Source organism: Sphaerodactylus townsendi, linkage group LG11, assembly GCF_021028975.2.
Source record: "Sphaerodactylus townsendi isolate TG3544 linkage group LG11, MPM_Stown_v2.3, whole genome shotgun sequence".
NCBI classification, from domain to species: Eukaryota; Metazoa; Chordata; class Lepidosauria; order Squamata; family Sphaerodactylidae; genus Sphaerodactylus; species Sphaerodactylus townsendi.
This window is the reverse complement of record NC_059435.1, coordinates 61,837,625-61,863,949: the sequence shown is the minus strand read 5'-3', so window position 1 is coordinate 61,863,949 and position 26,325 is coordinate 61,837,625. Positions and strand designations below refer to the sequence as shown.

The 26,325-nt window shown below is 41.3% G+C and overlaps 1 protein-coding gene across 4 annotated transcripts in view; it reads left to right on the top strand.

Moving 5' to 3' along the window:
* PARD3 (par-3 family cell polarity regulator) overlaps positions 1 to 26,325 on the top strand; it is a 605,108-nt gene that overhangs the window by 437,990 nt on the left and 140,793 nt on the right. For all 4 annotated transcript variants that reach the window (XM_048510786.1, XM_048510784.1, XM_048510785.1 and 1 more), the window contains 2 exons: positions 7,706 to 7,933; positions 13,759 to 13,975. In XM_048510786.1, the coding sequence (XP_048366743.1) occupies positions 7,706 to 7,933; positions 13,759 to 13,975 (445 nt within the window). The remainder of the gene's footprint in view (positions 1 to 7,705; positions 7,934 to 13,758; positions 13,976 to 26,325) is intronic.

The window sequence follows — 26,325 nt, the reverse complement described above, 5'->3', positions numbered from 1 at the left end:
CAAGCAACACTTCCTTTGGTGGGGGCTCCATTGTTGGCATTTGTCTGTTCTGTCAAATGAGCACTATCTTCTGCAGTTAGAGTCCAGAAGAAAAATGCCACTTTGGGGAAATGCCTTGGTAGTTTCCAAGCACCTTGCAAACTCTATTGCAAATCATTCCACCTTGGGTACATCCATTGCAGAAAAGTTTCAGGAAATGAAGGGTGTTCACAGCCAGAAACTAGCACTCAGTCTAGCCCAGGGGTCTGCAACCTGCGGCTCTCCAGATGTTCATGGACTACAATTCCCATCAGCCCCTGCCAGCATGGCCAACTGACCATGAACATCTGGAGACCTGCAGGTTGAAGACCCCTGGTCTAGCTCTTTAATCTCGGAGAATCCCCTGAAAGGAATATTCAGATTTTCTCTGAAGAACTTGGACTTAAAGAAATCTTTTAAGAGCCCTAAAAAGATGCAAAGAAATGTCTTTGTTTGTGGGAGAGGTTGCTTGTGGAACTGAAAAGGACCAGAAATATATATTGAAATACCCCTCCTAACACAAATCGACATAATCCTGGTAGAGGAAACATTTAATGATGTGATGGAGTGAGAGGACTTCATTTCCATCTTGGGCAAGGTGGGTTCTTGTGACTTAAATTAAAATACTGAAATTTTTGCATCACTCTTGGAGGATGAGATAGAGGAAGCTGAATCTGAATACAATGATGCTATAGATCCTTATGAACAAAGGAATGAATGGGACAAAGGCTGTTTCCGCACACACACGGAAACGCCCCTCCAGCGGCATGAATTGTGCAGGTGGAGGCTCAAGGACTACTCATACAGCAGCATGCGAGCAGTCCCAACTTTCTCCCCAGACGGGAGAGGTGGCTCCTCCTGTGCGAACACTTCCCCAGGGACAGCGTTTTTGCCATCCCTGGGGTGCTCTATTCCGCACGTGTGGAAAGGGCCTAAGAAAGAGGTGTCAGAGGCCAATTCTAGATCTTGAGAATCTCAAGTTCATTCACATGCCTGAAGATTTCTCATGATCTTTCTGTTGATGCTGAACCCAGACCCTCAGATTTGTTTGCAGAACAAATCATATCCACTTTTTATGTTTTGCCTTTTAACGCCCTTATAAATATATATTGCCAATCTCCTAGCTTCAGTCTATTTCACACCAGGAATGACCATAAAATCAGAAATGTCAGCAATGATTCCCTGTCACTGAATTACATAAGTTGACGTCATCTTATATTCTGTAGCCAATAGGGTTTGTGTTTGTGTGTGAGAGGTATACCTCTTGTACCGAACACTTACCATAAAACAGCTGGAAATCTCCTGTCTCGTTCCTTTTAAAAAGTATACAACAACGAGAGCTTCCTTGGCCATAATGGCTTCTACTACATTGGTAGTTCTGTTGGCAAGACTCCAATTAACCATTCCAATGTAAGATTCTTAGGTCATTCAACAAGTCATTTTGGACAAATATCTCCTTCTTGTTATGGAAGAGAATTTTCAATTATTTCTGTGAAAGTTTTGTGAGTCAGATATAGTTAGTTCCCATGCCTCCTGCCTACAGGTCATCTTATGCAATTTAGATTGCAATGTTCCATCCACAAACAGAAGGCTGCTTGGACAGCAAAAAAATATCAGCTCGCCTCTGCAAGGATGTAAGCCACATACCATGGGCAAAAAGACCACAGAGTCATTAACTGATCTGAACCAAGAATGCTTCAAAAGCAGTCATTAGGCCGATCACATGTTTAAAAATACAGTAATCGGCTGAGTAAATCAAAATGATGCTTGCTTGAATGAACCTTGAATGTGCCACGAAGCTGGGGTGTCCATTTGAAAAAAAGGGGCAAAAAACGTTGATAAATTGAATGTTTCAAATGCAATCAAATGTTTTTGAAATATTAACTGTAGTCGAGCAAAAATGGGTTTTTATGCTTAACCCTGATTACAAAAAAAATATTGCTGTGAAACATTTCATTTTAAATTGTAATGGATCCTTAAAACTGGAAACTGTTTAATGAGGTTTCTGTAAATGTGAACAGTTTTCTGAGTTGTCTTCTCCTTGCCTTTCAACCTGGAGCAACAGCTTAAGCTAACAGTTACAAAAGTTTATTAAATGAAAGAGACGAAGCCAGCATTCATTTCTAAGCCCCATTTTAAAAATAGTTAAGCTGGGTAGGTGGATTGACTGGGGTTTTTTTGTCTGGGGGTGCTGGCAGTTGTGGAAAATGGGCTGTAGGAGAAGCTTTGCTATGCTGATAGGTCTGCCAGCTGATTACTGCAAGTTCTTAGGGACCAGTAGCCTTTGCTCCAGCTCTTGCAAACATGTACCAAAACGCAGCAAAAGTGTGGAGGGTAAGGTTCATGGAATATTTGATTGTGGTCAGATAGTGTGCAGCCACTTGATGAAATGTGCTAGTCCTGACCCTGCTGTATTTGGAAAGTTCTGACCATTCCTCATGGCCTTCTGGAAGATTATCTGCACTTCACAACTGATGTCTTGGTACAGAAGTTTCTGCCTATCTTGTAGAAAGCTATCTGTATGAATATATTGCCAGAGCTTTCACGGGCTGAATCAACTGGCTGTTGTGGGTTTTCCAGGCCGTGTGGCCATGGCAGCAAAAAATAAGGTGTCTTGAGCAGCAGTGGCGTAGGAGGTTAAGAGCTCGTGCATCTAATCTGGAGGAACCGGGTTTGATTCCCAGCTCTGCCGCCTGAGCTGTGGAGGCTTATCTGGGGAATTCAGATTAGCCTGTACACTCCCACACATGCCAGCTGGGTGACCTTGGGCTAGTCACAACTTCTCGGAGCTCTCTCAGCCCCACCTACCTCACAGGGTGTTTGTTGTTAGGGGGGGAAGGGCAAGGAGATTGTCAGCCCCTTTGAGTCTCCTGCAGGAGAGAAATGGGGGATATAAATCCAAACTCTTCTCTTCTTCATGTGACACCTTAAAGACTGATATATTCATTGTGCATGGGGTTACAGAAGCAAGAGCCACCTTTATCAGACACTTGCAGTGAAATAAAGTCTTTCCTACAAACGCTTGTGTCATAACAAAGGCAGAATCTGTGACTCCTGTTCTGTCTACCACCCAGTGAGCCTATTCCTGAATTATATACAATTAAAAAAACCCCTGTCTTCTGGTGTTCATCTTAAATCTGTTAATATAATGCCTGCCATGCATGACAAATAGAAGGGAAGGGGATTAATGTTGCTCCTGGAGCTCGAGTTAGTTTCTTATAGACCACCAGATTCTTTGAGAGATTAATAATAGCAAACAAGTGAACGCCAAGCGTCTTCACGCTCAATTTCATGTTATCAGTTTTTCTCATCATCCTATCAAATCTCGTCTTTGTTGGTGGAAGATGGTGTATCTTCATCAAATGTAATCCTTCTGATTAAATCTTAGTTTTTCTGGATTTTTTTAATAAGAGTCAGAAATGGCAGCTAAAGAAGAAACATTACTTGGGTTCTCATTATCTTGACAAGGGATGTGTTGGATGTGTGTTTCATGAATGCTAAAGAGGAATGGTTAGAAGAAAGAAAAATTCTATTTCTGTCGTGTTTCTGTTGTGTATTATGTCCAGTTGGACATAGATCCCTTGGGTTTTTCACTGATCCCTTTTGCAGGAGTATTTCCCAGTAGATCGTACCCTTTGAGAGGAGTCTTAAGGGGTTATATAATACTAAAAGACGTAAGTCCTAATCTAGAGACAGTTAAATCAAATTAAGTTGAGTTGAAATCAATTGTACTTAACTCAGTCATGAATGACAAATATTATCTTTCTCTGGATTATAAGTCTTACAGCAACTCCCAAGTTCTGCCAACAGTTTCCTTGCTGTGAAATACTAAGCTATTAACCCAGAAATGGCTTTTATCATCAAAGCATATATATTCTGCTTATGTAGGGAAATTTCCCTCTTTCAGCGTCTGCAAACTGTCCACATTTATGTTGATGACCACCCAAGTTCAATAAATATTCTTCCCATTTCTGCAACCCATTACTAGTTTTACAGTACTCTGGGAACGTTAGGTCATATCCCATCTTGCTTGTCCTTTGGGATAGTGCAACTTACATAAATATTGTTTTTTACAATGATCCATACTGGGCAGCAGGAAATTGGGTTTCTTCAGTGTCCCCTATGAGCATAAATGGGTACATAATGTAACTGCTGTCCACAATAGGAGCATGTGGCTATTTGGCAATTAAGAGAAAAAGATAGACGAACATTTCTTTTAAAATAGATATTCCAATGAGGAATCTGAGGGAGTAGGCTAGATAGTAGGATGACATCCCCTCCCCCTCCAGTATGACTTAAGGTGTAAAACTCTCCAACAGCTGCTTTGTTGGTGGCTCTTTTGAAAATGGTCTCTCTGTAGCAAAGATTGAGTTTAAGAAACAGATATTGAAAAAATGAACCACTCCTCTGCCTAGCTATGTGGCTACAAAGTCAGTATAAAATGCTGAAGGATTTTCTCAGTAATACCAACATCAGTAACGTCCCTGTGAAAGACAGAGCTGTATTTGATTCTTGCACCAAATATTACCCCAAATATTTTGCATGTTATGGATTGTTTACACAGCTGGAAACTTCCCTTCCCTTTCTCGCTCATCCCACCAGCTGGCCTCTGCTTCTAGTTATTCCCCAGGTTCCTTCCCCTCTTAAAACATTGGGGACCTGTGGGAGAAAAGGTGGTTCATGTAAGTGTGAATTCATTGTATTTATAGAGAATGCCTGAGTCTGTGGATACTTAACTGTTTCTAAACCTTTGTTGCAGTTTCTTCCTGGCTCTTTTGTATTTTGAGCATAGCGGTCACTGTTGCTTAAAAGTTTTAGAAATTGGATGGGGTTTCCTGTAAGTTTGTTGCCAGTGTTACTATTTGCAATATTGCTTCAACAAATGGACTGGTGAAAAAGTTAGTCCGGCTTCACTCTAACTATTGTTACCATTTTGGAGTGTGTGCTCAATCCTCACAACTCCTGGAGCAAATTCACTCCAGAAGTGTGATTAAGATCAGAAGCTACTTTAAAACAATCCAGGATTCCCATTATCTTAAAATCTGATCATCTGCTCTGAACCGTTTTCGAATCCCAGTTTAACAGAAACTCTGCTCCACCATAACGATAGTTCAGGACAGGAGTCTGTCTTATGTTATTCCTGCTAGGCCTCAGTTTGCTTGTGCTGATGGTCAGCCTTGAACACTGTGTGGTGCTAGATGAGTAGTAAGATGGTGTCTCTGTCCTTTGCCCATCTTTCTCGTTTTAGTCTTCCAGGGCAGGCAACAAACTCTATCTGCTTTCAAATCAAGGAATGTCACACCTTCAGTGATACATATCCTAATAATGCTTCAGTGGTATGTATCCAATTCCAGAATGATACAGAGTCGATTACATAGTTCCAGTGGAATAATGGTGTGCAGGTTAATGACCATTGCATACTTTTTAAATGTACAGCTTAAAAAAGAAGATGATGGTGATTTTGGGTATCAAGCCTGGACCAGACTTCATCTTGGGACTCCTACCAGTCAGAGTGAGACACTACTGACCTAGCTGGACCAGTAGTGTGACTTGATATAAGGCAACTTCCTGTGTTCAGATATGTCCCCCCCACCTTATGCTGTGGCGTAGGAGGTTAAGAGCTCGTGTATCTAATCTGGAGGAACCGGGTTTGATTCTCCGCTCTGCCGCCTGAGCTTTGGAGGCTTATCTGGGGAATTCAGATTAGCCTGTACACTCCCCCACACGCCAGCTGGGTGACCTTGGGCTAGTCACAGCTCTACGGAGCTCTCTCAGCCCCACCTACCTCACAGGGTGTTTGTTGTGAGGGGGGAAGGGCAAGGAGATTGTAAACCCCTTTGAGTCTCCTGCAGGAGAGAAAGGGGGGATAAAAATCCAAACTCCTCCTCCTCCTCCTCCTCCTCCTCCTCCTCCTCCTCCTCCTCCTCCTCCTCCTCTTCTTCTTCTTCTTCTTCTTCTTCTTCTTCTTCTTCTTCTTCTTCTTCTTCTTCTTCTTCTTCTTCTTCTTCTTCTTCTTCTTCTTCTTCTTCTACTACTACTACTATAAATTTCCTTGGTGAGTTCAGTATGATTGTGGAAGCAACCTTACCAGAACATCCATTTTTGAGGTCATCCAGGTAGTCTGGTTGGCTTTAAAATCATGTAATACAGATAATATCATCATAAACACAGGAAGGATGGTTTCTTCTGCCCATATCTGAAACATGAACTAGATAGGAGTTTTAATGGCATGGCACTTTTTCTTTCAAAATATGAGCTTGTCTTTAGAATAGAATTTTTTTTTTTTGCTAAGAACATGCATTCGCTGTTATGATTAAATGTTGGAAAGATCCTTAATGAGGTAATTTAAAGCATAGTTGGTTGACTTCTTCAGGCTAGATGGTGAATACTTCCTCTCTTCAGTACCATCACTTTGTCACCCTCTGTTTCGGATTGGCCTGAGTGGTTCTATTCGTACCTGGAAATGTTGTCACCTACTTAGTGAGAAGGCTGGCTGAGATTTTGGTTAGTTACAGCAGCTCTGATGTCTTCTGTGTTTTTCCTGACTTGGCTGTCAACACATGCACATTTAAATGAGGGTCCGTTTTTCAGGAAATGGTTTCAATTTTTAAAGTTAGAATTAGACATGTCTGAAAGTAATGTCATGTCCAAAGTACATTTTCTTTAATTAGAAACAAGGATTACTTTCGCATTCTGCCTGCGCTAATAATCTCTAATAAGTGTTTAAACAGTATTGAATAATAATAAACCCAAGTTAAAAAAAATTGATTACAACAGCATTACAAAATTAATTTTTACAGGTTCTATTCCTGATTTTTTCAGTGTAAAAAATTCTCCTGTGAAGTTTTTCATATACACACCCATTATAAAATTAATTTTGTCATTCTATTCTAATGGAAAGGAACATTTTCCATGCACTGATTAATGTTATTTATTAACTAATGTGTCTTATGTAAACATTTATTAGAGATTATTAGTTCTTTTTAACATACTGTGGTAATCTCTATTCCTAAGCAAGGTTAAAAAAAGTGATTCACATTTAATCCATAATAAGTATCTACATGGGTTTTTATGTGTAATAACCATATTAACTAATATGGGTTAATTAATCCAAGGGAAAAAGTCTGTGTAGACAAGCCCTTGAGAACACTGCAATGTTTAAGTGTAGGTTATTAAAATTCACTTCATGAAAGTAGCTGTTGAAGCTGGATTTTCCCTAGATATTATTCTGAGAATGCAGGCTAATTTTAGGTCAATAAAATCTCCCTAATGTTCATTATTTATAATGGTTACAGAGAATTGTTTCTGCTATTTAAAAAAGGGAAATTAACTAGCTATGTCAATCAACTATATAATGCTGACATCTTTAATATTTGAGTTCTTTGTTTTTTTAACAGCTTGGTAATTATTTTATCCTCATTAAAACGGTTGAAATAACAGTGATGATTTTAACTTCCCTCCAATTTTGCGTGTTGGGATTTTGCTAACCTTGTCAGATTCACTGGGTCTGACTTGACACATTTATTGCTGTAACCAAGAAATCTGCCTAGAATTCCCTATGGATTATAGAGATAATGTGAATAATGTTTAAGCACATCCCCAAAGATTTTCTCTGGGGATGTTAATAATCAAGCCTGTGGCTCCTCCTTGCTAATTCTAATTAACTTTTTTCAAAATAACTACTAAGGTTCCCCAACCAGAGATGTGGGGCCTTCACTGGGGCTGAAGAAATCCAGCTCGTTAGAAAGCCTGCAGACAGCGGTGGCTGAGGTGACTTTGAACGGCGACATTCCCTTCCATCGGCCACGGCCACGAATAATCCGGGGGCGAGGTTGTAATGAGAGCTTCAGAGCCGCAATAGACAAATCGTACGATAAACCTGTGGCAGATGAAGATGATGAAGGCATGGAGACCTGTAAGTAAAACTTTCATGGAAGCTTCTTTCCCCGTTTTACTTTTTAATGTTTGGCTTCCCATGGTCTTGTAATGGACCAGTCATTTGTTTTTGTTGTGTTTTTACTGAGTATGTATTAGAGTGTACTTGTTCTTATCCTTATTTGTAAAACTCTCCTCTTCCCAGACTTCCAAGTTTAAATTTTATATTCTTCCAAATGCCCTGTTGTCACAGTGATTGTCCTTCCAGTGGGACAACCCTTTGCATGTTCCAGTGCTTCCACTAGCAATGTTAGATCACATGGTGTCAGAAAGCGAGTTACAGATAATGGTAAATGGAGGAGTTGGCCTATTGTCCTTTCTTTCTGAATCTCTCCATCTTCTCAGCCATTTTGTTTCCCCCCTCTTTTCTGTCTTCCTGTCTAGGGGTCCATCTGTCCCCCATTCTTGAATCAGCCTTAGCCTTTTTATTTCTTCTTTCTGCCTGAAGCCTTTGTTTAACAACCTAAGCTTCTCCTTACTTGTTTTTCTCTTGCTATGTGACACTTCTCTTCCCCGTCACATCTACTCAATGTTACGCCCTCACCCTCTCCTGTACAGCACTGTATTTCTTTTGCTACTTGTCATTTCAGAGTTCTCTTGGCAGGAATTATGTTCATTTTGTGTTCTCCAGTGTACAGCATTAAAACCCCATGTACGTGTACCCTGAGTTGAGAGGTGGCTATTATTTTTGTGGTTAATCTCATACTGGTTGGGGTCTTTGGAACGATTTCTGGTCATGGTTCCTCCATTGGAATAAGTATCCTATTAAGCAAGCAACACACCTCTGTTCCTTTTCAATATCTGTAAAGAGCATCTTGACCATTCATATCATTAGCAGTTTTGATCATATTTCCATGGTCTGTATACACTACAGTGTATGACAGTATAGCTCCAATGCAAGAATCATTGGGGGATGCCATCGTGGAGCAGCTACCCAATATGCAGAAGGTTCCATTCCCTGCAGGAATGCAGAAGGTCCCCACATGGGGCAAATAGGCAGCTGCCCCTTATTGGTCGATATGCTGCTGAAGGAGGTCAGGGGTGAGTGGGAGATAATTTGGCACAACATAGAAGTGATGCCTGAAGCCAGAGGAGTCAGTGGCAGGGGAGAGAAGGGGGGGGGGGTAGGAAGAGTAAGAAATAGTAGAGTTTGCATGACAATGCATGGAAGGAAAGAACCAAGGAAGAGAGATAATTAGAGGATTTGAGTTCCAAAATTAGCCATAGAAGAAAGACCTAGGAAGCAAGGTTTCTTATCTTAAACCTGGCAACCGGAGCTCTACCTATTACAGATACAGAAGGACAAGACTTGACCAGATTGTTTGCCATTCACTAGAAAGAAAGACTTTTCAGTGCTTAGTAGACCTCTTGGCTCTACTTTCAGAAGTGTGAAAAGCTTTAAGGTCCCCTGTTCCCAGTTCTCACAGACAAACTTGTAGCTCCAGTACTGAGTATAGGTTTGCTTTGTTTTTGTTTTTAAAAAATCTAAAATTATGGTCACTACAGAATTTAATGTACTTTTGGAACCTTTCCAAATATTCTTCTGAGCATCTCTGTGCACCAAAAGCCATGGCATGATGGTATGTTATGACAATGACAGTTATAGGTTTTCCCTCCTCTGTCTAGGTCAGGGGTCTGCAACCTGCGGCTCTCCAGATGTTTCCCCCCAGCATGGCCAATTAGCCATGGTGGCAGGGGCTGATGGGAATTGTAGTCCATAAACATCTGGAGAGCTGCAGGTTGCAGACCCCTGGTCTAGGTGCTATTTCAATTACCAGTTCCAGGTTTCTGAAGCAAAACTATTTAAAAAAGAATAAGTTTATTAGAAATGGATAGTGGGACAGTCAGTCACTCAAAAAAAGAGAGAAGTTGCATTTAGGATGAAACATTTCAGCCTAGATACTTCATCCATAAAGCAAGGAAAAATTATTATTATTATTATTATTATTATTATTATTATTATTATTATTATTATTATTATTATTATTATTATTATTATTATTATTATTATTATAAACCGCCCTCCCCCGAAGGGCTCAGTGTTTTTTAATTAAGCTGGTGTTCTTTAATTAAAATATGTAAGGCTGGCAGTTCTAATAAAGCATAAAGCTAATGATCAGCTATTACCAATCCTAATGGGCATTCATTTACATTTGAAATTCTTTAACCCTAAGAATGACTCAGCATGTGAAGAATGTCATTAACAGAAAAGAATCTCTTCAAACTTAGCCTTATCATTATCAAACGGTGCAGCAACGGGCTGATAAAATAACAGCCTGTATTGAGTGACAATAGGGCAAGTCGTAAATTAATTCAAATAGGGAAAAATTATATGAACATTATTAATTTTTTAAAACGTTGATTTGGAAGCATTTGTAAAATGTTTCCTAGCTGGAATAATTGGTTTCTACTGCCCTTAATGTAACAAGTTTATGAATGAAAAAGGAGCTGGGAAAGCCCAGGTGATTAATTTGTTAGTTTGTCTGATATAAGGACTTTGGAAAATGAATTTGCACTCTCCGTTTTTTATGAATGTTTTCAGTTTAAGCAGCTCCTGTCATAATGAGTGAATTTAGTCCTGTAAACTCAGTGTTCCCATTTTTAATCAGTATTTAAAAATACCCCGTAACTAAATGTGACAACTTTTTAAAGGTCTTCCCAAAGCTCCTGACCTCTGTTCTCCACTGCCAGGCCTGGTGCAGCTTCCACTCCCCCACTGTCACTGCCCCTGGGCCTGCTGCAGTTCCGGGCATCAGTCATTGGCCAAGTGCATCTCCTTGCCCTCTCCTGCTGTGACCACCCCAGCCTCCATTTCCAGGTCCAGAATGACTCCCTGTCCCCGCTCACCCATCACCGCCAAGCTGCTTGGTCTCCTTGCTGACAGAGGAGGAGGTAGATGCAGTGTCCCCAGTGTATTTTCAATGTTTTCTGATTGATCTGCAAACTTGGAGTGTCCCTCAAGTTTGCAGAAGTATCTGCTTCCTGTCAGCGTGGTCCCAATCTACAAATGTAAGCATCTGCCAATGAGGTCACTCTTTCCTATTAGAATACATGATGTGTGTGTGTGTGTGCGTGCACACACGCACGCCCTTGTTCATTTTCAAACTCTTGGAATGGCTGATAAGGAACAGAGTTTCCTTTCTGATGTGTTGTCTGAGAGCAACTCATTTGAATCTGAATAAATTGGCAGCACTTTGTAATCTCTGCTGAGTCTTAATTGCCTGAGCCTCTGCTTGTATTAAATAACACAATAAGCAGTCTAGGAGCTCAGTTATGGAACAGCTTCACATTCAGTAGTTGCTGTCTCTTGGTTGCCTCTTCTGTGGCATTATTAGAATAGCTTCACAGTGCAATGTCTGTAGATCCTCTTCAATACGTTATGTTTCTGCTGTTGACCTGATGCTCAGAATGCAGGCGGGATTAATGTTCTAGTTACTGTGACTAGAGTGGGAAAAATCTCTTTCTGAGAACCATAGTTAAGAGTGATGGACTCTAATCTGGTCATCCGGGTTTGTCACAGTTCTCTCAGAACTTCCTCAGCCCCACCTTCCTCACAAAGTATCTATTGTGGGGAAAGGAAAGAAAGGCGACTGTTAAGCGGCTTTGAGACTCCTTAAAGGTAGAGAAAAAGTGAAATATAAAATCAAAGTCTGTTGTAGAGGTCTCCTTGGGAGAAACAATCTCTTCAGGAGTAAACGAAAGGAAATGGGAACTCGGAGTGGCCGAGAGAAGGGGAATAAATAGGGTTGCCAGCTCCAGGTTGGGAAATACCTGGAGATTTTGGGGATGGTGCCTGATGAGGGTGGGATTGGGGAAAGGAGGAACTTCAGTGGGGTATAATGCCATAAAGTCCCCCTTCCAACGCAGCCATTTTCTCCAGGTGAACTGCTCAGTCTGGCCCGGAGTTTAGTTGCAATCCCAGGAACCACCCAGGCAGCTCCTGGAAGTTGACAACCCTAGGAATAACAGTCCCAACCAGAGGGAAGTTGAGGAGGAAGCAGCTGACTGGCACAAATAGGAAACTGAGGAACAGAGTAGCAAGTGTGCATTTTGAAGAAACTATGGGTCAAATTATACATTACACATTTTAGTAAGTTCAGACTTGACTCATTTCCCCTTTAGTCATGTATTAGCAGTGGGAAAGAAATGCTTGAAGTGCACTGACAGAACCCACTTCCTGCCCCCATTTCGTCTCCCTGTAACCCATCCTCCCAGGTGTCCAGTTTTCTATAGTCTTTCCCAACCCATCAAATCAATCCTGTGTTTTTCCCCCTCTCAATAATGATTCCTTCCTTCCTTCCTTCCTTCCTTCCTTCCTTCCTTCCTTCCTTCCTTCCTTCCTTCCTTCCTTCCTTCCTTCCTTCCTTCCTTCCTTCCTTCCTTCCTTCCTTCCTTCCTTCCTTCCTTCCTTCCTTCCTTCCTTCCTTCCTTCCTTCCTTCCTTCCTTCCTTCCTTCCTTCCTTCCTTCCTCCGTCCCTCCCTCCGTCCCTCCCTCCGTCCCTCCCTCCGTCCCTCCCTCCGTCCCTCCCTCCCTCCCTTTCTTTCTTTCTTTCTTTCTTTCTTTCTTTCTTTCTTTCTTTCTTTCTTTCTTTCTTTCTTTCTTTCTTTCTTTCTTTCTTTCTTTCTTTCTTTCTTTCTTGTGTTACTTGTTATTGGGGGTATTAAGTTTATTCAGCTTTTCATATTTTTGTGCAAACCTGGGGATTTTCCTGTCTCAAGTTCCCCCCAACCAATTTGTATAAGATATGTGATTTGTTTGTACTTTTAATGCTACGTTAAGTTAAAAAAAACCCTGTCCTATTCAATAGCCTCACTTCAACTACTGCATCATATTGTATTTCACATGTCTTTCTTCCACTACCCTGTTCGTGAAAATCACTGTGATATTCCAGTGCTCTATAGAGACATCATATATCTTTGGCCCCTTCCGCAAATGCAAAATAATGCGTTTTCAAACCACTTTCACAACTGTTTGCAAGTGGATTTTGCCATTCCGCACAGCTTCAAAGAGCAATGAAAGCAGTTTGAAAGTGCATTATTCTGCATGTGCGGAATGAGCCTTTGTTAGCCTCCTTGAAAACATGGGTGGGACTGAGTGTTTATCCTTAAAATGAGCGAGAGTTTATCCTTAGAATGAAATATATACATATATGCCATGAATGGGCATGAATAATTTTCAATTCTAATATCTCAGTCTTCAAGCTCTCCATCTCATTGTAATGCATGTGAAACAGGCAAAATCAAAGATTATTGGGTCCCATTATATCTCATGGAACAGACTGTAGGCACATGCTAAACTCCCCCATTCAAATAAATGGGAGAGCCTTAACTGTGGCTGAATTGTTCCCAGTACACCTTGCACTTTTCCTTCCTTTAAAGCCAGGAATAGATTTGATCTAGTGTTCAAATGTTCATGAGAGAAATTATATTGTATGTAGCAGATTTCATTGTAACATACAGTGTCCAAGGTAGATAGGTTGTGAAAGCACAAAGAGGAGACCAAGAGACTCACTTTGCTCAGTTCATAAAGTATGATGAAGCCTGCATGTGTGCCTGTCCCCACCGCGCAAAAAAGTCCCCTAACATAAATGGTTATGAATGGGGGACTGCAGTTTACAGTTTTGGGCGGCTGCTTGTAATGGGAGTTTTGTGTATTGGCTACCCAACCTGGATGAGTAGCTACAATTTACACAATAACCAGAGCTGTTATTGAAACTATATATTTCTCTGAAAACTTGTGTCAAAGAATCAGTTAAACCATCTTTCTTTCTACCAGTCCCCAGTAAAACAATCTGATTCTTTCAGTGGAAGAAGACACTGAAGAAAGCTCGCGGTCGGGTAGAGAATCTGTGTCCACATCAAGCGACCAGCCCTCCCATTCGCTTGAAAGACAGATGAATGGCAGTCAAGATAAAGGGGACCGGAAGAAAATCGGGAAGGACAAGAAGAAAGATCGAGATAAAGAGAAAGATAAAATGAAAGCCAAGAAGGGAATGCTCAAGGGCCTCGGAGACATGTTCAGGTAGGAGCCTGGGTCAGCAATCAGTGAAACTATGTGCAGGGTTGGCACCTTGTTGCTTCTGTTGTGCTGAACTTCAAATATCACAGTTGGGAGCTGGCAGCTTTTGTTTGCTCCATAATGTGTATTCACAGTCTGTTTCCAAAAATGCTAACCAGTCATTCATTTTTAAAATGCACCATTTCATATTTCCCTGAATTGCCATCTGTAACGTGGCAATTATTATTCTGTCTGCATGGATTTCTAATAAAGCAAGAGAGAGACATACTTCGGCCTGTTTTAGTAACATCTCCGGGCCTCTGTTGTTTCTCGATGTCGCCTTCCTCCAAATGTCCACCTCCTGTGTTTGAGAGCTGCCCTCCTCCTCAGCGCCCAGCACTGTCTGCTCCACTCTGTGCAGGAACAGCGCTTCCTGATTTTTGTATCTCATTTGTTGATGAGAAGTCACTGTTGAGTTTGTTTCTGTCTCCTCCAATCCTGCCTCCCTGTCCTAAAAAGGAGGGGGGGACTTGAAGGCAAAAGAGGAAACATAAATTTTATCCTCTTTTGCACAGCTGTTTTGAGCAATACTGCAAGGCTTTTTTAATGGTTGAATGCTGCAGCTTAAGTACTGTGGGGCAAGAAACATTGACCCTGCTCTGAACTGGAAGACGATAGACACCTAAATGCTCTAGAGGGCACAATGAATCCACCCAAATAAATGTTGTAAAAAGCCCGATAGTATATGGGGAAAACCCCTGTTGCAAATAATTTTTTAAAACTCCTTTCTGTTTTTCAATGGGATTCTTTGTGGTAAGACAGCATCTAGTACAGTCGGATTTTAAATATTGCTGGTCAGCCTGTGATATTTCTTTGGGTGGGTTCCTGTGTTAATGCTGGGGAGCAAATTGAGGTTTGCTGTATGCCAACCCTGTGTTTTCTAGACAGAAATGATCTGCCAAAGCCCTCTTCCACAGAGACAATGCAGAAAGAAATAAACGCCCACCCATTGTGGGAGCAGCTTTCCGGCATGGGGTAGACTTGTTGCTTTGTAAACTTTTGATTTCCTGTGAAAGGAAGAAGTAATTTGATACAGACGCAGCACAAGCCTCCTGAACCAATAGTGTGAGTTTTTCCTTCCAGTCAGCTGCCATGAAGGCAGGCTTTGGTTCCTTTGTCCTTAGCTGCTGGTATATCAGGTCACATAAAATGCCGAAAAATCTGTTCCTGTGGTCTGAAATTCAATCTGCTCATTTTCCCCTAGTTCGTGTTGTTGGGTTTTTTTCCTCCTTGTTGTTTCACAGTTACAAATGTCTAGATCCGTGGTGGCGAACCTCTGGCACTCCAGATGTTATGGACTACAATGCCCATCAGCCCCTGCCAGCATGGTCAATTGCCCATGCTGGCAGGGGCTGATGGGAATTGTAGTCCATAACATCTGGAGTGCCAGAGGTTCGCCACCACTGGTCTAGATGTCAGAATTACCTGAAATTTTGAGAACTTGAAAAAAGCACACATTAGCATGCTGGTGTTCCATAGACTGGCCCAGATAAGGTTGTTTGACAGCCGGAGCTAACGCTGATTTGGACATAAACTCTGAGCCATCATTATGAACCACAGGGGAAGGATGAGGCAAGGGGGTGGAAGCAGTTTGTGGGCCTCCTTCTCCCTGTCCTGGCCATTCAGAGTTGGGTCCTACGATGGCTGGACCAGCTCCTTGTCTGGAATTTGCAACCATTTTTTCAAACTGTTATCAGATCCTAGGATTAGCAATACCTCCTCAGTTTGCATTAATTTTGCTTAATGTCCTTGAAGATACTAACCAAACTGTTAGGTTTCCCTGCAATCTTCATATCAGAATGAGGACTTGAACAAGGTTCTTCCTAATCCTCATCTAGCAGTCTAACCACTAATTAGCAGTTTCTTCAGGAACTCTACTGGGCCCTCTGGGTGAGCAGCAGTGGCGTAGGAGGTTAAGAGCTCGGGTATCTAATCTGGAGGAACCGGGTTTGATTCTCTGCTCTGCCGCTTGAGCTGTGGAGGCTTATCTGGGGAATTCAGATTAGCCTGTACACTCCCACACACGCCAGCTGGGTGATCTTGGGCTAGTCACAGCTTCTCGGAGCTCTCTCAGCCCCACTCACCTCACAGGGTGTTTGTTGTGAGGGGGGAAGGGCAAGGAGATTGTAAGACCCTTTGAGTCTCCTACAGGAGAGAAAGGGGGGATATAAATCCAAATTCTTCTTTTCTTCTTCTATAGCAGGCATTTGTTTCTAAACATGCTGACTCCTGAAGTTTCTGTTGTTTCCAGTGCCTAAATTGTGACCCAGTGTATTTTCTCTTTGTCAATGTACATGCATATGTGACTGTTTCCTCAGCCATTGTTGCTCCGTGGGTAGGGCTGCTATATTACCGCGTAGGGATTCAAGAAAATGAAAATAGAAATATCGTTTTCCTCATAACTAGTCAAATTATTTGTAAGTCCCCAGGTTTGATGGTGTTATGTATCCTCATGCGAACATCAACAATATTCATATTGAATAAAAAGGTTATTTTAAAGTTCAGAGCTTTTGACAGTAGCTTCCTCATATAAATTAATAATTTCTGTGAAAGGTGAGGAGATCCATGAAAGCGTTTACAGATGCATTTGATTGCATGATTGAAGAGGAAAATAATTATAAGCACCTTGAAATCAGTGCCTAACCTGGCTTTTAAAATTTGTTTCACAACAACTAAGAGGAAAATAGTAGGCAGTCAACCTTGGTTATTGCTGTTCTAATGAGCCACAGGGTTCTTATGGTAGTCCAAAGGGAGCTTAAAGCTAGAGGGAACAACTGTGAGCAGCAGGTGGCCCCTCACCTAGGTTTTTGCAGTCCCACCCCATCTCACACAAATGGGATATTGGTGCACTGATAGGGAAGGTGGAAGACATCTTTGCCATTCCTGACCTAGTGTTTATCTCACTATCCAGCTCAGTTTTGACTCCACTACTGTTTCCTTGTGACACCCAGAGGGTTCTGTGATACCAAAACAGCCATTTCTTCATCCATAAACTATCGCATACAAAATAGCACGAGATTTTGAGCAGAGCACTTGATGGGTAAAAATCAGTACCTTCTGTGGTGCTTTGCATCTCTCCTCAGGATGGTATCATAAAGTTATCTGGGGTGTCTTTTCTTTGTGGCATGGAAGAGGCCTTTATGTAGGGCAGAGAGCACTTGACCAGAGATACTTGAAAGCAGCATTGGTCAGACAAGGGGAAGTTCCATGTACTCTTTCACCTGTCCCAGTGTTCTTTTGTTTCACAATCTCCTAGCCAGGGTGCAGGAGAACAAGAACTTTAGTCACAGCCAAGAAGTCTAGTGATCTTGAAAAGTTCACCTTGTGCCGTATAGGACCTCAGTTGGACAGAACTAGGTGAAATCAGGTTGGCATAACTGTGAATTGAAGAGGTAGTAGCCACTATCCCTAACTCTGCCTATAATTCTGCAGTCAGATCACTTGTGGTAATTTTACCACAGGGGAGTGTCACATCATGTGTCAACCTTCACTGACAATTAACCGAAGCCAGGTTTCTTGGAGTTACAACTTAATTCCAGTGGCAACTGAATTGTTTTAAGTGTGCATTTGTTAGTGCCAAATAGGTTTGCAGGTTGCAGTCTAATAAACTGTAGCAACGGTGGAATTCTTTGCACAGTGTTGCTGAACAAATAATGCACTGGATTAGCATGTTAACTTTCTGAAATAGCTATAGGTAGCAATTTGTGCAACCAAGGGAATCAGCTGAGGAATTAATATAGCTCCATGTACCCATGCTTGTTTCGATTTGGTAATCAGTCTCCTGTGCACATTAGAAAAAGAGATCCAGAGCCTTAATGTGCAAAGCAAACTGTCTTAAAAAGACAGAAGACAGTGCCTGTTTAGATACAAGAATCCCTGTCTTTCTTTGTATCACCTTCTCCTGTAAGAACCTTCTGGTAGCTGAGATTATCATTTGGGGCTCATCTCCTTATGCCCCCATCTGTCACAATTTACAGGGTGGCTACCAGAAAGAACATCCTATCTTTAAGTATCCTATACTTATAGAATTCCTCTTAAAGAGGGCTGGTTTCTTAAAAAGGTAAAGGTGGTCCCCTGTGCAAGCACTGGTCCTTACTGACCCATGGGGTGATATCCTATCATGACGTTTGCTAGGCAAACTTTGTTTATGTAATGGTTTGCCATTGCCTTCCCCAGTCATCTACACTTTACCTGGAGCAAGCTGGGTACTCATTTTACTGACCTTGGTAGGATGGAAGGCTGAGACAGTTTTCAGCTGGCTACCTGAAAACGACTTCCATCAGGATCAAACTGAAGTTGTGAAGAGAACTTTTTACTTCAATATATTTTCAATGTCAGGCAAAGACTACTGTTCTCCAGGCCTTCCGGTGTTAAGTTGGTTCCCTCAGAAATGGGATGGTTTCTTTCTGTTCATTCCTTGTGGCTTTTCTACATTTGAATGCTTTAATTGTGTAGAATTTGAGTTACTTTTCCTTGTTACTGACCATGGTAATTCTTGTTGATAGCTTTTTAAAATCTCTCTCTCAGTCCCCCCTATGAAATGCCTTAAATATATCTTTTGTAGGAAGGCAGTGTAGAAGCAGTTGTTAAAAATATTTAAAACCTGTACCCATGGCCCATGCTTTTTTCTGGTGAAAACTGAAGTGTATTTCAAAAGGATTTTCAGGTTGAGGGCTCTATATATTTAAAGATGCTGCGTAAGTTACTGACTGTGTGGTTTGGGGCTGTCATCCTGAAATCTGCAGTGTTGTGGAGTACAGATGGGCAAGCCATCTGATTGGAAACCAATGCAAATGGAATATGCCCTTATTACCATTACAACTGAATCCTACAATTGCATTTGGAATGATTACTAGGAGTCCTGTAGTGTTGCTACATCTAGCCCTGCAAGAGGAAATAGGTAATTTAGTTTAAAACCCTGTTTAGCTGAAATCAGATCTACTGTTGTTTCTTCTTACACAGCTACTTCCAAAGTACACTGCAGACGTCGAAATTAGTAAACATATGATTTGGAGCTTTGAATTACGTATTCCAGCCACATTAGCCACCTGAGACCTCTGCCTGGGCGTTTGGGAAAACACCACACACAAGCTGCACTTCCCTGTTGTGTAGTTGGCAGGTTTTATTGTCCTCTCCATGCTTTCCATTTGCTGTGGCTTGTTCTGTCTGGGGATAATTCAAGAGTGACTAAAAAGCAGGTGATTGTGTGTGTGTGTGTGTTTAAGCAGGTGAAAAATCAATTTAAAGTTCATAATTTTCCACTGTTTCAGGCGCTCATCAGCTCATAATTCCAGCAACTGCTTTTCAGATGTTTCATTAACTTTATAATTTTTCTTGATTGCAAATGTGATTTATGTCTTCTGATTGGAACACAAAATTTAAACAAAGGGAAGTAACTATAAGCTCAATGCTTAAATCACCCTTTCAGCTCACTCCATTGCTGAGTTTGTATTTGTTTTTCCCCCCTGCTGATGCATTTTTTCCCAGCTGTCCTTTGTACTTTGACAGAAGGTGCTCCACATTGGTTTTGGTGTATGGAGGACATCTGCAGCACTTTCTGCCACAGCACAAAACAGACCCTTCTACAAAGGGAAGACTAACTTTGTTTTTTGAAACAACTTCTTGCAGGCAACACCTTTTAGAACATAAGAACATAAGAACAAGCCGGCTGGATCAGACCAGAGTCCTTCTAGTCCAGCTCTCTGCTACTCGCAGTGGCCCACCAGGTGCCTTTGGAAGCTCACATGCAAGATGTGAAAGCAATGGCCTTCTGCGGCTGTTGCTCCCGATCACCTGGTCTGTTAAGGCATTTGCAATCTCAGTTCAAAGAGGATCAAGATTGGTAGCCATAGATCGACTTCTCCTCCATAAATCTGTCCAAGCCCCTTTTAAAGCTATCCAGGTTAGTGGCCATCACCACCTCCTGTGGCAGCATATTCCAAACACCAATCACACGTTGCGTGAAGAAGTGTTTCCTTTTATTAGTCCTAATTCTTCCCCCCAGCATTTTCAATGAATGCCCCCTGGTTCTAGTATTGTGAGAAAGATTTGCAAAATTTTGAAGGCATCATGACACATACCAAGTAGCCATTGCCTTCCCCAGTCATCTACACTTTACCTGGAGCAAGCTGGGTACTCATTTTACTGATCTTGGTAGGAAGGAATGGAGTACTCGAGTCTGGGGAGGAAGAGCCCGGCCCTGTGTGTGTGTGTCGGGGTGGGGGGGTGGTGAGCTAAAAACAAGGGAATTTTGAAAAGGTGCCACTTTTCAAAATGTGCTCAAGGGGAGCAGTCACTCCCCTTGTGCCCCCATTAGCTCCACTGCTAGCTCTCTCACTTGAAAAAGATAAGTGTCAGAATTCACTCTCTGAATTCACTCTTTTCGCCTTCGTAATCTTCCCCATAAGGAGAATTCCTTGTTTGAGTTCCACATATCTGAACAAATGAGCTGTGACTCACAAAAGATTATACTGACATCATTGTTAGTCCTTAAGGTGCCACCAGCCTTTTGTTGTACTTTGTATTATCCCTTTGCAATATTTATGAGAAATGTTGGACAAATCAACATTCCTCCAACATGTAATGTCTCTAGATGGAACTAACATGCTCACATGGAACAATGGTATGGTTTACTCTCTCCACCGATAGTTTGGTTGCTTCTGTGAGCCATTGGGCCACAAGATATGTACAGTAATTTGGGGCCAAACAAAGTAGTTCATGCTGCCATGATTATATCGCATGAGAGTTATAAATATTTGTCCTCCTAATGTCTTCCCTTCAGCAAAAATAAGTGGAGGCTCTTGAATGAAAATAAACTCGTTGCTTAGTGGATTAACTTATTCCTTCCTTTATCAACAACAACAACAACCTTTATTTGGCATTTAAAATAGATTCTAGAGCGTTGCCAGACATTTTTGAAATACAAATCAAGAGTACATTCAAAACGCAGACAGGAAGACTATATATAGCAGTATACATTACTTAGAAAGTTCTGTCACTTGTAAAAGAAATTTTGCTACTTTTTCCAAGAGCATGGGATCTGTATTGTTTAATAGAAGCCCCACAACAGAACAGTCAGAGAAAACTCTAGTTTTCTCTAGGGCCAGCCAGGGAGAGAAATTCCTAATGCTCACATATCTTGGACACCTTCCTTTATCCACACTGTTTTATGGCTTCTTTATTCTACTCTGCTAACGGTAATAATTTTTGTAGAGAAAGTTGATAACGATAGTCAGTGTCCCACTGTTTGTTTTTGCAAACATCCAGAATTATAGGCTCATTCCGCACAAGCAGAATAATGCACTTTCAAACTGCTTTCAGTGCTCTTTGAAGCTCTGCGGAATGGCAAAATCCACTTGCAAACAGTTGTGAAAGTGGTTTGAAAACGCATTATTTTGCATGTGCGGAAGGGGCCATAGTGAGTTATGTCTGGGTTTTAATTAGTCCATTTGTGTGATTGCATACATGTACATGCATGGTTGACATATTTAGTTCTCATGGCTGACTATTGAACTCAGTGCATTTTGACAGTGATTTTCCAGAACGTTCTTAATAGTAAATTGTTAGTAGTTAACTCCACACTTTTATAAAGGAAATGCAGGCACTCCTGGTGTGTGATTGTGAACAATGGATTTAAAACAGGAGATTATGTCAATCTTATGTAAGTTTTCAGTTTGTCGCTGTGACAGGGAACATTCTTACTCCTTCCAGCTGGGTTTCCTCAGAGTAAATCTTGATCTTGTACATCGAATGGGAATACAGTGTTCAGTTTTTAATCTGAAACAGAATCAGAGGGTTTTTTTAATGCCATGAAAATAAGTGTCAACCTGACCTGTTACTGAAGACAAGACCATAGTTTCTGATAACATATTCTCCCTGTATTCTTCTTGACTTGTCAGAGACTTTAAGTAAAGAACCTCTGACATCAGCAGCACAGTATCTGACTGCAAAGCGAGCCCACCGAGGCTTGTAGCGTGACAGCTGAGCTTTCTAAGAACCTTTCTGACGTTTCTTAATGTTTCTTTCCCAGACCTGCCATCTGACTAAAAAATGCAAGTGTCAGAGATGACACCTACTTTATAATGTCTGTAAAGCAAACCTTTTCGTAAGAGAATTTGTTGACAGTTCAGAGATTCGAAGTCAATTTCAATCCCAGCCTGTGTACTAGATGAGATATTTCTCTCCCCCCCCTTTTCCCCGTCTGCAACTGATGTGAAAATTGAAGGCTGGTGACTATGCAGCCCGTGGAAAAGTATAGTAAATAAATACAGTCCTGAGTGTCAAAGAATCTGCTAGATGAAAGAATATGTTAATGGCATTCCTTGCCATGTGTGTACTTGGAAGCCTTCTTCCAGGATTTTAATTTGTTGGTGGCTGAACATCTGCAATAGTTAGCATAATCTTTCAGAACACTATATCTGTTTTATTTTTGTATTATTAGCTTGGTAAGTTCTCTGGAAACAGCCTTGTTGAAATGAATGTTTGCAATGCCGTATTTTTGATTTTAGAGGGAGACATATGTCTGAGTGTGGGTGAAGGCTCCGATAAATAAATTAAGGGCTGAGTGCTTTAAACTGATGCATATTTAAGTGATGAGTGTGCATGTTTGGACTACAGCTTTAACTTCTGATAGTTCATTTAGGCCCCTATGAGCAATGGCCTGTTTGCTTTGGACTGGTTTGGCCTGGGGCCCTGGTCCAGCCTGCAAACCTGTTATCATGGCACAATCTGTTAATGTGGTTTCAGAATAATAGATTTTTTTCTGACTGGTTTATGCGTACAAGACAGAGTCCTGCGTTGTGGAGCAGGGTTCACTGCAACATGTACTAAGCTCTAAGAAATATTGCTTGAGTGCTGGACTTGCTCAGAAGGGTCACACGGTTAGGCCCAGAAACTTCATTGTTGATGCTGCACATGGAGAGTCAAGTAAAATAGAGCTATTTTGGGGACGCGTCGCATTAATTCTAGCGATGTTTCCAACATTCTGTGTTCCTTCAGAATATTAAACTTCAGCAGCTTGGAGATCGACTAAAGTGAGGCAATCTTCACTGTTGCCAAGTTCTTCTCTGGTAAATCCAAGCCAGATAAGCATTACCCCTCCTTTTCTGTCATCTTGCACTCCACCCCAATTTATATGGCCTGCTGCGCATTATATAATTTGGAGCCCTGATGATTGTGCTGTTTAGACCATTTTTCATGAAAGGGTCTCATAAAGTCATCATGAGTTGTCTTCCCCCTACCCCATTGGCAATTCTAGTGAACACACCACATAGCCTGACTCTCATGTTTCATGTGGCTTGAATGCATAGTTTCCATGGTTACAGGTGCCATAGCCTCATAGTTGCAGAGGCTGAAGAATCACTGCAAGCTACAAGAAATGTGCCCAGCGGAATCTTCTGTGCATATTTGACATTGAAATATTAGTAACTGATGACGAGCATTTTACTGCAGTTAACTTTTATAATCTCCATGCAATGGGAGCACAAGAAAATACTGCCGTTCGTACCATAAAACGCAATGGGAAGTTCTTACAAAAGGAGTATATTTGGAGCAATATTTGGGAAACAATTTCAGGATGTTTCTTTGTGGGGAAAACAGTTGCCGTATATGCGCAATCATAAGAACATAAGAACTAGCCTGCTGGATCAGACCAGAGTCCATCTAGTCCAGCACTCTGCTACTCGCAGTGGCCCACCGGGTGCCTTTGGGAGCTCCCATGCAGGATGTGAAAGCAATGGCCTTCTGCGGCTGCTGCTCCTGAGCACCTGGACTGTTAAGGCATTTGCAATCTCAGATCAGGGAGGATCAAGATTGGTAGCCATAGATCGACTTCTCCTCCATAAATCCGTCCAAGCCCTTTTTAAACCTATCCAGGTTAGTGGCCATCACCACCTCCTGTGGGAGCATATTCCAAACACCAATCACACGTTGCATGAAGAAGTGTTTCCTTTTATTAGTCCTAATTCTTCCCCCCAGCATTTTCAATGAATGCCCCCTGGTTCAGTGGGTTCAGTCAAACACAGGTATGGTATGTTAGCCCCACTTTCATGTAGTTGCATGATGTCAGAGCATGGAGGAAGTCTGCATGTGTATGCTCTCCCCACATGTTTAAGCACTTTTGAAAAGCAGCATTCTTAATCAGAGATGGTGCTTATACGTGGCCACTTCCTCCATGTGCAGTTACCATGCTTGCAAGCCAACAGCTCCATCCTAAGGGTGGAGGACGGAGCCTATTCACAAGTGCCCAATCATTAAGTGTTGTACCTTATGATTCTTGACAAATGTATTTTTCTTTTATGTACACTGAGAGCATATGCACCGGAGACAAATTCCTTGTGTGTCCAATCACACTTGGCCAATAAAGATTCTATTCTATTCTATTCTATTCTATTCTATTCTATTCTATTCTATTCTATTCTATTCTATTCCAAGCCTCCTCTATACTTGTTTGCTGCAGCACAATTGGAACTTGTCTCCAAGAGTTTGTATCAACAAGAAAAGTAAGAAAGCTCTTAAATAAAGGAAACATTAATCTGCTGCTCATAGACTGCAAGTTAGCATTTTAGAACATGACACCTCAAAGGGAGAACAAAGTAAACAATTTCACAGCCATTCTTCATTGTGCCTGTAAAGATTTTCTGTGCAGTAATATAGCTAAGCTGTGTTCCGCTGGGTCTGTAATTTTGCAAAGTTCTGCATTTGAGGATTTGACATGCTACAGTTTGTAGTTTCTGCTCTTCTCTCCTTCCTACCTTTCCTGTTACCCTCAAGTCTACTTTGCAACCTACAAATAAGTGTATGCTCCATATTATCTCAAGTGGACACACAGATTTGTGTTTACATATACATACCCCATTTCCTGTGCCTGCTTTTTGGGTTAGCCTCTTTGAACTTTTTTGCAGGTGAAGGAAGGAGGGGTCCTTTTAACTTTAAAGGCTATTGATTGGGAGTCAGGATACCCACATGAACAAAACTCAGGCAGAGCTGGTAGTTTACGTCTGTAATATAAGGCTCAGATCAGTGGTGGGATTCAAATAATTTAACACCTGGTTCTGATGGTGGGATTCAAATAATTTAACAATTGGTTGTTTACAAGCACCATTTTAACAACCAGTTCTGCCGAAGTGGTGCGAACCTGCTAAATCCCACCACTGGCTCAGATGGTCACATGAACACATGAATCTGCCTTATACTGAATCAGTTGATTGGTCCATCAAGATCAGTATTGTCCACTCGACTGGCAGCTGCTTCCCAGGTCTCAGGCAGATGGTCTTTCTCATCATCTCCTTCCTGGTCCTTTTAACTGGAGATGTTGGGGGCTGAACTTGAGACCTTCTGGATTCCAAGGGGACCTACCTTCAGTCCTAGCGCTGAGCCACAACCGTTCTCCCAGATACTTCCTCTGAAAACAATGTTGATCTTGGGAAACGAAAGCAATTCATTAAACATACTGCGAAATGCTTACAAATCTCCATTGATGATGTTCATACAAAATTGGCTATAGTCTGAAAATGAGAAAGAAACTGCTGTTAACAGTGTTTGACTCTTTGGCTGTGCCTTCTAACTGCCATTTGTTATTACTTTATTTACTTGAAAACATGTGTGCTGCCTCTCCAGGGACCTCCTTTTAAAATATTGAATATCTGTTCAGTAGCATCTCACAGATGTAATGCAATCAAATGAATGCTAAATGTCTAGCCATAGAAATTCTAATGCAAGAAGCCAGAAGCCTCTCTAGCTTAAATTCTTTGCATTATATATGTATCCATTTTTTATTTTGAAAGAAAAGTCATGCAAAGGAACTCTCCTAAGTTTTCATGCGTTTTGCAATAATTTGTAAATGAACATCTTATGCCTAAATGGACTTTTTGAAGCCATAATGTAGTAATGTGAGTGAGTATTGGATGTTAATATGCCATGGGAAATCAATGGTCCATTTTAGCCCAATATCACCATTTGGTAGTAGATGTTTAAGAAAACTTACTTTCTTTCTTTTGTTTATTTGGAAAGCAAATTGACCGGTCAGTCCTATCATGACTTTACTCATTGCTTAATGATCCAGCAAATGATCTGTCCGTAGAAAGCCCCAAGTTCTCTCTCTTGTTTCTACAATGAAATGATTCTGGGTAGAAGGATTGAGAAAGAATTTAGTCTAGAGAATGTCTGCTATTCAGAGGAGACCACTCCAGCCTGTTTGGACCATGGGCCAATACCGTAGTAATTTTATATGTTCTTCTTTTAATCTCCCCCTCCAAAACTATATAAGATATTTTCAGATGGAGTTGAAACAGTTCCAAGAACAAAATGTGCAAGCT